This window comes from Melopsittacus undulatus, chromosome 9 (assembly GCF_012275295.1).
Source record: "Melopsittacus undulatus isolate bMelUnd1 chromosome 9, bMelUnd1.mat.Z, whole genome shotgun sequence".
Taxonomy (NCBI): Eukaryota; Metazoa; Chordata; class Aves; order Psittaciformes; family Psittaculidae; genus Melopsittacus; species Melopsittacus undulatus.
The window spans coordinates 19,164,788-19,178,825 of NC_047535.1; the positions used below are offsets into that span (position 1 = coordinate 19,164,788).

General features: G+C 37.1%; 1 protein-coding gene across 2 annotated transcripts in view; it reads left to right on the forward strand.

Annotated features, from left to right (window-relative positions):
- The window catches only part of NEDD4 (NEDD4 E3 ubiquitin protein ligase), a 58,943-nt gene that overhangs the window by 13,966 nt on the left and 30,939 nt on the right, over positions 1 to 14,038 (forward strand). Inside the window, exons 4-5 of one of the 2 annotated variants that reach the window (XM_034066191.1) lie at positions 57 to 95; positions 541 to 594. In XM_034066191.1, coding sequence (XP_033922082.1) covers positions 57 to 95; positions 541 to 594 — 93 coding nt within the window. Of the gene's footprint in view, positions 1 to 56; positions 96 to 540; positions 595 to 5,287; positions 6,782 to 14,038 lie in introns of those variants that run through there. The other variant, XM_013128238.3, reaches the window with a different exon arrangement.

The following is a 14,038-nucleotide window of genomic DNA, read 5'->3' on the forward strand; positions in this document are numbered from 1 at the left end:
CAATGCTGTCTTCCTATTTTTTTTTTCCTTTTCTCTAACCACTCCCTGCCATACAGTCCTTAAACCCAAAGTGGAATGAAGAACTCTTATTTCGAGTAAGTGTTTTCTATAACCTTAATACTGATGTTTGATATTATGTTAGCACATTAGGAAAAATGTTTTATCACTACTTCATCTTAAAATTGGAAATATGTCTATAATTAATGTTCAGAAAGATTCAGAGACTGCTTTTCTGACAAATACATTTGCTAATGTTTTTATTTATGCCAGAGTTAGGTATTTAGTCTTGATTTTTATCTTTGTTCCGTGAATGTTTAAAAACATGAACATGGAGTTAAAAACAGTTTGGGATAGCACCAGTCTTGGCTTATTATTTCCATTAGAAATGTGTTGCATAGTAACTGGCAACAAGATGTAGATTTTCTGCTTAATTTAGTTATTAAGCATTTCTTTGGTCCTTCATAAACATAGAGATTTTGCTGAAGACAAATGCTGGTATTCAGCATACATTTTAACTGTTAACATACTTACTTTCCCCAGGTTAATCCTCAGAAACACAGACTCCTTTTTGAAGTATTTGATGAAAACCGTTTGGTAAGTTCTTTTCTGTTAGTATTGCAATATATTAAAGTCTTGAATGAAAGTAAGCTCATCTGGGTTCAACATGGATAAAAACCCCACACCAACCCCCCTTAACTTCTATAATGAAACCTAAAGCTGAAGGCAGACCCAATTCATTTACTTCACTGACATTACCACACTTTGTGATGCTCTGAAGCAGTTATATTATTATTCCTATCTTCTAATGTGCTTTCAGTCATAAAAGCATTGTTCTTTTACAGTGCTTTTCAAATGATATGGCCACATTCTTCACTGATTTTGAAAGCTCTGCATTGAATATTGATTTCCACAAAGTAGATGTATTGATACATGGTGTGAGCAGCTTCAGTGTGTGAGGAGTGGCAGGAAAGAAAGTAGGTGTGCATTTTCTTTGGAAAACTTCACAAGTGGATGGTGGTTTGTGATCTTGTACATCGGTGTCACTGTCTGAATGGCAGGTCATAAGACAGGGATAGCTTGTACATTTATTTTCTTGGTGAAATCAAATCTCCTCCTCTGCCCATGCTCTCATTTTACTGTGAAGATATCTACTTCCCTATCTTTCTGTCTGTATGTTTTATTGTAAATGAGGAAGGTTGGTAGAAGTACAGTCATGACAGTTGCGTCCTTGGGCTACTTGACAGATATTCCTGATCACTTGGATGTAATACCTTTTCCTTCTGCCGTAGTTTGAAACTAATAGGAGGGGTTGAATGATCTTTAATTTGTTCTCCAAGCACAAGTTCATTCTGATAGCTGTTATAAAGGATCTTTTTGTACTTAAATAATGCGTTGGCTGTTAAGAGTATTATTTTTTTCCTCATGCTTTCTACGTATATTCAGTAATCCATTGTAGCTTTTATGGAGCTGTTGCTCTGTAAAAGTCGCAAAGAGTTAATGAAAATGTATGCAAATATAAACACAAAACGTTGAGAATAATTACATAGAAGAGGCTTGTTTCTTGGTTCTAGGCATTACACAGTGCCTAAACCATTTACTTCTTGGCTGGTGGTATTATTACCTGTCCCAAGTATTGCAAATATGGTCTCTATTTCTTTTTTTTTTAAGTAATTTAAAGGGAATTGCCAGCATTTGTAGCCTACATGGCAGGTTAAATAGGATTTTTCAGGATGCTCAGATGTTCACCTCAATATGACATTATGGGCTACAGTGTATTCATGAGGTTGAAGTACTTTGTCCATTAGTCATTGGAACATTACTGCCACCGCCTGGAAGTCAGGAGGCATGATTAGAAGTCAGATTTCTGATTTTCTGGGGGGAAGGCCAATGTTTTCGTTGTGGTTTACACCAGGAGAATTCCGTAGCGTTCTTTATCTAATCTAGAGTAGGCAAGTTGTTTGGCCTGTTTGCTCAGGGGAGAGGAACCAATAAAACATTTTACTGGCATCAACTTGGAAATGGTGTTTTGTTTCCTGTGTATGATTATATTTAGAAATCAAGGCATTGTGACCTCATCAGTCACTGTATAGTTCTACAATAACCCCAGTACTTTTAATCTTTTCTTCCTCACTTGGTGAATGGAAAGGCTGTCTAGCTAGTTCTCTTTAGCTTGCTCTCAGAAACGCTAAGTTTCTATCACAGATGTCTTGAGCTGTTTTAAATAAGTTAGATTGTTGCCTTAGCTGTGATTTGTTGTTTAGCATTGACAAGCTCCCCCACTGTAACTGTTGGGGATAAAGTGAAGCCTGAAATCTTTGCTTTTTAAATTTAAGAAACGTTGCTTTCTTGAAAACCAGACTCGAGACTTAACATTGTCTGATGTTAGGTTTAAATGCAGTCTTGCTGCATTGGCTGTATTACCAGCAATGGGAGTTTTAAAATCTTTCTGTAATAGCTTTAAAACTTTTCAGATACTGCCTGTCTTGGATTTGATAAAGGGAACACTAAATATAGTTTGTTCTATGGGCTTGTTGCAAACCATTAGTAGAATAAAGGGCTTGAGCAGTTTGTGGAATCCTCAGGGATGGTTGCCTTTAAAAACACATTAGACAAATCTGTCAGAAAGGACAGTGAGATCGCTTATGAGATGGACCAGTGCAGGAAGGGACTAGATGACTTCTTGCTGTCTCTTGCTGTCTCTTGCTGTCTCTTGCTGTCTCTTGCTGTCTCTTGCTGTCTCTTGCTGTCTCTTGCTGTCTCTTGCTGTCTCTTGCTGTCTCTTGCTGTCTCTTGCTGTCTCTTTCTGTCTTAAAATAACTTGTCACATATTTGTGTATTTCAAAAGAAGTGCCAAATCTGCTACTGATGCTGAAGAAGTCAATGATGTTAAGGTTTGAATGGAGCTATTGGTACTTAGGAAAAAAACACTGGTTTTGTTTTATTTATAATCTAATTCAGCAAGATGGAATTCTATATTAAAAAAGCCATTTTGTGTTGACTAAGGATGCTGTAGCTGGCTGGCTATACATACCGAGTTCCAGCTAAGGAAGAGTGACAGGATGAGATGAGGTATTTCACTTAAATCTTAAGCCTGAGTTACCAAGCTATGTCAGGTTATTGATAGAGACTTCTTTATTAAAATTGGAAAAACACTTTGGATCACCTATTAGGGGAGAAAGGGTTGCTTTGTTGGGCAGAAGGGAAGCTTTAAGAAATACATCTATTTACTTTTCACTTGCATATCTAAGGGTGGGTTTTGTGGTTAGTTGTGTGTTCGGTTTTTGTTTGTTTGGTTTTTAAATATATTATTGCTTGAATTTCAAATGTAACTTTTTGAAACTGAGACCAAAAGAATCTCTTATGGTATTTTCCTTTCCTCTTCACCCCCCCATTCCAGCCCCCCATAAACATAAAAGATGAGAAGAAGTCCAGTTGGCAAAGCATTATGAAATAAATGAACTATTGTATTTGTTGGCTTTTTGTGAATAAGCTAGTATTCATTTATTGCTGCATTCTAATAATGGAATTCAGGTAACAGAGGTTAAGTAAGCCCTGGAGTATCATTAGAAAACAGATTTGTTACTTGCAAACAGGGTACTGTGAATTTGATTCTTGGCTCTTTTTTTGTGAAGGAGGTATAAATGTTAATTTTACTGCCTTCTAGCTTAAAATACAGTAAAGGTTAAATAAATATGGAGAAGAAAAAATCTAGTAGTATGACCTATAAAAGTATAAATGGCCTAGTGTTCTCTTCTGTTTGCACTTTCTCAGCAGCACTAAGTAATTTCATGTCAGCATGGTAGCGTTTAGTAATGCATCATATATGGCTTCTGTACTCAAAAGTACATTTGTAGCCGCGTGTTTGGGGTCACCCCCTCTCCCCCAGTCAGAAAAAAAATCAACAAAACCATACATGCAACAAAGCAACAAACACCCAACAAAAAAAATCCCGCTTAAGGTGGAGATTCAAGATTGTCTTTTTTCCAAAGTCCCACTAGGTGCCAGCAAAGGACCTTATCAGACAACAGGAGCCAGTGAAACATTTTGCAGGAATTCTCAATGCCATTACTCTTGCAGAGTTGACAGGATATTGGCTTCTTGACAGGCTGATCGGTTTTGTTTTAAATCAAACTTAAAAGAAAAACTACCCATGAATGTATGAGTTTGTATCTAATGATGCAGAATTGCTTCTGTAATTGTGCTTGGTAATCGTATTTTTCTCTGCGCGTACTTAGCTTTGTGTGCTAAAATATGCATAGCTGCTTATATTTTTACATGCCATATTGAACTCTAGTGAATGTTGGCTTATTGTGGGCTTCCAGCAAACAAGAGGTAGTTCAGTCTGTAAGACCAGTTTGTCTCTACCTTTAATAGCTGTACTGTAGAAAGGCTAACGTATAAAATAAAAGGTTGAAGTGGTAGGCTGAAAATAAATTCTGAATTAGTAATCAGAGTAACTTTTAGTGGTTCTAATTCACTTGTACTTCACTGAAAATTACGAATTAATTGGCAGGAGAGGTTTAGTATGTGCAAATCTTTAGGAAGTGTGATTGCCTCACAGCATGTAGATTGCAAGACAGAGACAGATTTCTTTAAAGTGTTATTTAAATAGTTCAGAAAGCCTTCTTTTTCTTTTCCCTTTTTCTTTTTTTTGTTGTTTTTAAGGGGGAGGAGGTTTATTTCCTGGTTTATGCATAATTCAGACCTCAGCAGTTTGCTAGCATGGTTACTATTTGGAAATTGAATCCTAGACTTGATACTCAATTATATGGGACTTCATTCCTACTAACTTCCTGTAATTCTAAACCTATGGGTAAAAATATTAGTAGTCATACGCTGCTGAGGAAAGTACGGACACATTGACTCAGCTCATGCAGCTGCAGCAGGAGTTGCTGTTTTAAACTTGGAAGTACTGGACGTTTATTATTGTATTCATTTATGCAAATTGCAGAAGGTATAATTGAAACAAGGTCAGTAGTGTTTGTCAGTTGTTGCAGCTGAGATCGTTGGAACATGAGTGCTTTGTAAATGAATGCTTTCTGACTGCAAGCCATCAAAGACGGTCCAGAAACTGCAGTTCAACGAGTCGCTGACTTATTTCAAGAGGTACAGTTGGCTTTTTTTTTTTAGCACTAGTATTTTGTAGAAATTAGGACAAAGACTGCAACTTCTATGGACTTTTACTGCTGTGATGTACTAACTCTAGGTTCTGTGCAGCTGCCTGTAGCATTTCTGCTGAAGGATCTTTGTGGGTTTCATTTGCTAACATGCATGGAAATGAGAACAAATGGCACGACGGTTAAGACTGCATTTTGCTACCCAAAGAAGCAACACAGATCCATTATCGGAAACCTCTGAAGATGTTTTGGATGGTAACTGTATGTACTTCAAAAAGCTGCAGAACTCTGCACCTAATGTTACACAAATGAAACTGACTCCTAGACAGGTTGCTTATGCACCTGTAATGCCACAAGGAATTAATCAAGAGGGAAGTGGAACTGTTTCTTCACTGCAAATAAAAAAGAGCACTTCACTGCACATTTCCCTGCAGTCTAGAAAGTATAGTCTTCGGTCTGGTGATGCAGAACCTGCTGGTGAAGACACTTCATTCATTGGTATTGCTAATGAAGGAAATTGTGGCGCTAGAATTGTGGTTGATCATCGATCTAATGATAGCCTTCTGAGCAATACTGTTCTGTGCAATGGCAGCCTTAGCAGTATTGCAGCCAGTGACAGTGGATCGTTCAGCAGTGCTGGCAGTGACTACGGATCATGTGCAAGTACCACAAGTGATGGAGGTTCATATAGTAACAGTGTCATCAGTGACAGTGGTAGTGGCACTCTTTCGACAGGTGATGGTACTTTCTGTAGTGGTATTCATGGTGATTCTTCATATAGAAGCACTGCAAGCAAATGTAATCCCTATAGGAACAGCTCATCTCGAGAAAGTCTGTGTAGAAATAATACTACATTTGACCAAGATGCTTTGTCAGTAAGGAAGAAAACTAAAATTCCATTGCGACGTTGTTCATCACTGGTTATTTTTCCTAGGAGTCCTTCCAGTACTCCTCCAGCTTCACCAGTAAGCTCAGGTCAGCTACCACATAGAGGGTCCTATCAAACATCCCATAAACTAATTATTTCTCCTAGTGACTTGGCACAAAAAGAAGATCAAACAATTTCCAAAGGATTCCTTTCAACAGCAGTCAATGGACTTCGACTGTCTAAAACAGTTTGCTCTTCTGATGATGTTAGAGACATTCGACCGCTTTACTTGAATCCATCTCTACAGGACAAAAGTCAAATTTTGAATAGTTCCAAGCAGGCAACTTGTGAAGAAGTATCTGATGGCTTCTCCTGTGTTTCAGTTCATCTCTCTCGAAGAGCATTTGCATCAAGCAGTGAAATGGTTAATGGCTGTTGCAGTCCAGAGTTAAATCTGAACTCCACTGCAAAATACCCTCACTTAAAACTGGCACGTAGCACATCTGCATGTTTACCCTCAAAAATCGACCCAGAGTATCAGATTAATGTAAATGAACTAGAAAGACCAAATGCACAGATGAGCAAAACCCACCATGTTTTGCAAAGAAGTGTTTCGCTGGAAGGATCACGTCAAAAAGTTTCTTGCTGTTTATCCAGCAAGTGTCATAGTGGAAGGACGTCTCAGTTGCACATACAGTTCAAACCTGGGAATGAAGGAAAACCAACTGTTGTTAAGAAAAGATATGGAACCTCTAAAAGGGAAATGTCTAGTACTTCTTTGTGGAGGCCTCATAAGGTAAGTATTCTGATTTATAGAAAAATTTTATAGTATTTTACAGCTGAAATGTAACTAGAAAATAATAGACTTTATAGTCAAGACTTAAATGCAGTAATTTCAGAATTTCTTAATGGTATCAGCTCTCACTACTAGGAAGTTAGTTTTAATGTTATCAGTAACATTTGGGGTTTAGATTTTTTTCTTAGAATATGGTACATATAGTAGCATAGATGAATAGGTCTTACAGTGAAAATACTTCATATATAGAACCAATAATTTCCTGTTTAAATGAACTCGAGGGGATTTTGTCTAGTTATGTGGACATGGGAATTCTTTAAACTTCAGATGAAGTTTCATAGTTTTAAATACACAACTTCTCAGAAAATTAATAGTAGTTACTGAAATTGCATATAAATGGTTAAAAATGAGTGTATCACTGTAGAAGCTTTTAGGTTTATTTCATATAGGCTGTATTTTACGTAACAGTTTGTATGTAGGTTTAAAAATAAGTAATATTTGTGCAGAGAAACTATAAATACCATTTGTTTCTGCGTACACCCTGAACCACAGGAATTTTCAGAGTTTCCTCTTTTTTTTTTTTCTATTCTCGTTTTTCTTCCCTCTCCTTCCAACCCCTGCTTCAGTCTGAGCAGTACACTGTAACCTAATACCTCTCTCAACAACATTGCTGTTCAAATTATAGTACTTGGGTCTAGAAGGCTTATATTAAATGTATTTTTCTGGTAATGAAACTCGTGTCCAACTAAACTGCAGAAGTGTGTTTGCTCTTATTAACTCTTAAGGCAATTTTTCTTAGTGAGGCATAAGCCGCAAGAGATGTGGATTTTAAGACTTTTAAAAATAACACTGTGAAGACCTGAATGATCTGACTAGTATATATTAGTTTTAATTGTGAGTTCTGATAAAAGTGCAACAATTAATGTTTACCAGAATTGTCCTAAGATCTCATTCTCTGTGAGTTGATGCTGCTATAATTTAACACACTTGTTTAAGCAAAAGGCTTTATGCCTAAGATACATAGTTATGACAGTTCCTTTCTAAACTAGAAGTACAATTACCTTGGAGGTGTTAACTTGTAATTTTCAGTCAGTTGCTGCCCGAAGTGTGTGGTGATTCTACAATTTTTGATTTCTTAGGAGTTCTGTATTGCTTTTTGGTTGAAAAGAGTTTGAAGAAAAATGTGCTTTTCTTCTTGTATAACTGTGATGTGTGTTTAAGCTTCATTCTAAAAATCACAGTGGATCACAGGTAATCATTATGGATACTGTTTGGTGACTCCTCATCCTAAAATCAAACTGTAAATTTGACGGTGACTTCCACAATAAGCACAAACAGGTTATGATGTCATTTAAGTAGCCTGGATCTAGTTATTTTTAATAAGCATATTGTAAAAAGCAAAATATGTTGAGTCATGCACTTGAAGTACAGTTCTCGTCAACTTGCACTTCTCGCCTCTGTGTTTAATGTCAGTTGATATGCAAGATATTTTGTATGTTAATACTGAGTGAATTTTTAATAAATGCATTTTAAATAGACTCTTAAGTTCAGGGACTAAACTGTTGGCAAACATTTCCAGAAAACCTTGCAGTGCACTGGACTGACAATAGTGTGTTTCAGTTCCTGGGAGCAGTGTTTACAATGAATTGGCATTAAATCTAAGGAGACTTAACTTTTTAAAGCGCTTGACAGAATGCTTCTGTGGTAGTTGGGCATTTTACTGTGATACTGTAGCAGCATGCTTCAAGCTTCCTGAATTCTTAAGATTTCATCTTCTTCTGACTGGAAGATGTGAGAGAAAAGCTTAAAAAAAAACAGGGAAAAAAAAGTCTGAATCCCAAATCGTTGTGGTTATCTTGTACTTTTCATATATATGCAAATATTTTAATTTGTGCCATGTCTACGTACATCTGACATTAGACAGACTGGACACAAGAGTTTATGACAGTGTACTTGTTTGATTTCTTCATGCAACAACAGGCATAGGAACCTTTTACTCCTGAAATGGCCCTTGGAGGATATTTTATAAAAACTGATTTTACTTAAAAACCTGTTATCAAAAAATGGAAAAGCTTCTCACACCAAACCAAGCAAAAAAAACCATGGTTCACTTTATAGCAGTTTAGCAATTCACTGCAATAAAATAGATAAATACTATTTGTATTTGCTATTACAGTCTTTGTGACAAATATAATAGGTTCTATGGCAATCATTTAATTATATAGTCCAGTTAATTATTGTGGTGTATTGTGACTCATTTAAAAATAAACAACTCCCAAAATATTTCTCTTGACTCCAGTTAGTCTGGCCTAGTATATTGATATGCTGAGTCTGGGTTCAAATTTAACAAGTTGATACTGGAGTAGCATTTAGTAATGTCAGCTATCTGTGCAGAGCAGTCATGAAATCAAATCAGTGCTTTGGCCAGGGACTCCAGAGTCTGAAGCAGCAAAAGGTCTATGCATTCTTTTCTTACGTGCCTAGCTACTAGCCTTCAGCCACCTTGTATCAGATTTCCTGCTTTCTATAATCAACAGCTTGTTAAAGGCTGACTTAAAAAAAAAAAAGCAAAACCAAACCCTAAACAGCAACAGCAAAAAAAAAAAACCCAAACCAATCCTCATTTCCATTTCTATGACAACTGCTCTTGGATTATTTTTAATTAAATTGAAGAAAGTGGAATGGTGATGGCCCTCATACAACTGCTGAACTTTACTGTAAACACATTGAATAGATTCTGCAGTAGATAGTGGAATTTCACTTATGCAAAGCAGGAGGAAGAGGTAGTTCATGGTTGCAGCACTGATGGTTACCCTTGACTTTGTATTTTTGTCCTGTTTTCTCAGGGCATCTGTCTCTTGCTTAGGGTAGAAATAAATCTGCAGCTAAAGCACTTTGACATCACAGGTGTGAACTGGGAAGGTACAAGTAAGGAAACAGTTTGTGTGTCATCTTAGACCTCTAAACTTCAAGAGGTACAGAGAAAAGCAGAAGCAGTGACTTACAGTTCCACTTCTTGTAGACGATAAATAGGCTTAAAAAAACAAACAAAACCTGTGTTAATCGCTTCCACAAGTGTAATAATGTTTTGCTGACATCCCTGTTGACATCAGCCATTCCTTCCCCATCGGTATCACTGCTGATTACATAATGTGAATGTCATAAATGTAGTTGCAAATCTGTTTCAGCAGCTGTGTACCTTTAAAACAATTTCTTGTACAATTAAGGGAGCCATTATGTTATTGCCCTTTTGTTTACAAATAATGTAGTAAAGGTTTGTCTCCAGTGAATGAAATACACATTTTTGAAGAAAAAAACTTCAGAGGTGGTCTAGAAAAAGCAGAACATTTTTTTCTACTGTCAGGTTTCTGTGAAGAAAACCTGTAGTTGGAACTCTCAAGTTTAGTTTTTTTTACCATGCTCTGTAACTCTGCCTTGTGTGTTTGTAAAAGGAGATGCTACTTGGATCTTTCAGTACTAAATGTATATTTTGGATGAAATGTGTGTGAGGATGACTCTCTTTTCTAATTTATTTCCCAGCTGTTCTGAATATGCTGAAGGGACTAGAACTTGGCCTGGAAGATACTGATTCCCTTGATAAATGCAACACCACAAGTTAGCACTGAATAGTCTGAGGTTGTCTTCTCTCTTGGATCCTCCTTAAGTACAGAGCTTCTCACTTAGCAAAAATCCTTCACAGATGATAATGTCTCGACCAGGGAGAAGTGCCAAGAGAAGGGGAAGATAACTGTGGCTTGCCCCCATCTTTGCTTATTTAGTAAAGGGTCCACATGGGGATTGATGTCCCAGATCTGCGAAAAGGAAGTGACATAGGAAAGGTGCAGGTGAAACAAAAGATTATAGAGGCAATACAAGGCAAAGCACAAATTGACATTTCTCTCTGCTATTGTGCTATGATAACCTCATCACCTAAAAATTTTCTTATTGTTTAGTATTGCGTATCTTGAAGGATCTTACAGCATGTTACAATACATATCTGCCCTTATAACAAGTCCCTTTCCATCTTTCTTGTAGGCCTCCTTTAGGTATTTGCTTAAATACAAGTCTATCTTGCTCAAAGGCAGAGTTTCGTTATGGCTTCTTCTCCACATTTCTTCATGCCTTTACTTTTTGATTAGCAATCCTCTTCAAGGAGGGAAAAAGATTACACACAAATGATGCGATAGACCTTACGGCCAGCACTAGCTGCGAACAGTTGCCACGTGGAAGAATTAGCAAAGGAAGCAGTTAATGTTATTTGGTATCGGCTCCATCCCAAAGGTTCTTTAACTGTCAGTTTTACCAAGTTGTATTTGGCAGTGGTGAACCATATGTAACTTTCAGAATATGATCATGCGGTAAGGAACAGTGTCAGGGCAGAACACTTGAATAACCCTGTAAATCAAAGCCTGAGCACTTTGTAGTCACCAGCAAACACTGCATGTACATATTAAGGGTAGTTTTATTTGACTGTACTCTGCAGAAATTGTGATTAACCTCTGTGTTTATAGCCTGCAGCTGAACTCATTTGGGTAGGTTTCTCATGCTAACAAAAGAGGAAACTAAAACTGCAAAACCATGCAGAGCAGACCTCCTGAACAGCTTATATAAATATTTAAATTATCCAGCCTTCAGGTTGTTTCATGTCCTTTTCATCTACCAGGAGAGAATGGGAAGCATTGATGGTGTGGCTTCTTTAATATAACCACAAGCTATAGTTATTTTGTCTCTTAAGACTCAGTATGTTTAAGAATGTGTTTAAGTAAAACTTGTTCCCAAAGCAAGATAGAGGTACTCTTCCTTTTACACCTGGCTAGCCAGTAACTTAGAGGCTTTCAGATATGAGACCATGGTCATGACTAACTTTTTAATAGCAGATTATTTTTGTTTTCTATGAGAGGTTAGATCAATGGTTTGAGTTAAAAAAAAACATTTCTTGGAAAATGTTATGGTAATGTAGAAATTGGTCTTTGTAAGCATTACAGTGTCAGACAAAAGTCCTAACAAACTAATAGCACCTGCAGGTATCCTCCCAAGAACTGTCAAGAAGCTCAGCTATAAAATTGTTGAAATACTAACTATAATGAATAATCTTTCAACCTATTAGATTTTCTTACTAAAGGAAGGTGAGTATTATTCTGGCACTTTAAACTGACCAGAAGGGCATCTACAGGCAGCAGGCCAGTCTGGAAGAAAGAGTGCATGGAATAGATTTAGTAGACACATGACATGCTTTGTGTTTATAAAGAGGGAGAACTGCTTTCAGAGAAGGACATTTTGTCTTAAGCTAAGCAAAGATGGGTGATCTGGTTAATGCAGGACACTGAGCTTGTAAAAATATTTGACAAGAACCCTTAGCAGAAGTTCTGAAAAATACTCTCAAGACACAAAGTGCAGATAAAACTCTTCCTTGTTCATGACCGCTAATTAAAACTAATGTGAGAATTGTCACCTTTGAAGCTGCAGATAATCTCATGGTAGTGACTAGACAGTAGAAAGGACAATTTGAAGATCAGTGTTGATAATTGCGGAATACTGCACACAATGGAAAACCAGCTGAGGATGCAGGCACGGTAATCACTCCCATACTGGCCAGAAGTGTTTTATGCCATGGTGAGTGACTTGCGGAAAATGTCAGCTCAAATCTTGTTGACAATTGAAAGGTTGACAGAAGGTTAGGATTTATTAGGAAAAGAATAAACTAACAAAATGAAAGCCACCTTTCTGGAGTTGTACAAATCCACTCGTGTGCATAGCATGATTTTTATTTTTTTTTTAATTAGGAAATGTGTAACAGAGCTAGAAAAATAGCAAGAGTGGTCACAAGATTGGGATAAGTTGTATGTGAGGAGACACGAAGTAGGCCAAGGGTTTCTTAGCATGGGGCAACGGGGGAGTTAAGCGAAGTGGTGTGAAAGGAGTTTTATAAAACCATAGTTCATGGGGGTGAATTTAAACAGACTCCATTCTTATAAATCAAGTGTGTTCTCTTATGTGTTGCTGAGCTCACTGCTGCAAGATGTTGTACATACCAAAGTAGAAATGGATTGCAGGAAGAAGCTGGATAAGCTGAAGAAAGGTCCATCAAAGAGCATTACGTTCTTACGTAATTACGTTTTAACATCAGGATCAGAAAATCTATGACCCCTTACCCATTAGAAATGGGAATAAATGAGAGGAAGTACTATTCATAACTTCTGCTTTCATCATTTCGTTCAGCATCTGCTCTTGGCCATTATTAGGGAAAGGATACAAAGCTCCACAGAACATTATTCTCACTACAAGGCTCTTTGTTGCTTGCTCAGCCCTTGCAGCCACCTAGGATCAAATGGTAGAAATGCTCTTTCACGTTCTCCTCCCACCCTGGGCTGAAGGTGGTGTGCTCTGTTGTAACAGTGTTTTCTTATCTTCCTTGAAGCGCTTGAATTTCAGAGACTGAGCAAGCAAGCAAGCTAAACTGACTGGTGTTTTCAGGGGAATCATTGCTTACAACTGACTTTCACCTTTGTCTGAAGGGGACTGCCCTTAAATGTCTCTTGTTTTGAGTGAACTTTCTTCCTCACTCACTGTGATGAACAGGATGTGATTATTTGGGAATACAGCCAATAAAATGTTTGTAGCTCATGTCAGTGTTAGTTTATGGATCCATAATAATCTCCATTTCAAGCGAGTACATTACTTTTGTCTTTCATTGTGGCAGTTTGTGGTAAACTGAAGAGTCTACAGATAGATGTGGTTATTGTTTAGACCTTGGGCCACGGTATCAACTCTAACGTAAGCAAGCAGAATTTAGGGAGGAAATCAGGAAGTTCCTGACTGAAATTACATACAAACTTGAATTGGAGTAATTGAAGTTGGGGCATATTAAAATGCAAATGGGACACTGCAGCTACTCAGTAAGAGGAATGTGGGAAGAGACATAGAACTGGATTCTTTTAGACCTGGATGATTTCTCTGGCAATCTGTGATTTTCCTAGCATAAGACAGAAGACCTTGTTCGGAAACATGAAAGCACAAAGGTTTTTTGAAGAAAAAGGTTTCCAGAATTTAGCATGAACTTTACTTACTTTTTAATAGTTTCTGTCTTAGCCAGTTGTAGTAATCATTGTTTCTAGAAAGTTCAGTTTGGGACAAATACTTAGCTTATAAAGGACAAATCCAAAGTGGTTAAAATCTCATAAATTACAGGCCAATAAAACTCATGGAAAGTGTAATGTAATTTTAGTAAAAGATGTTGAGCTTATCTGAAATCAATTG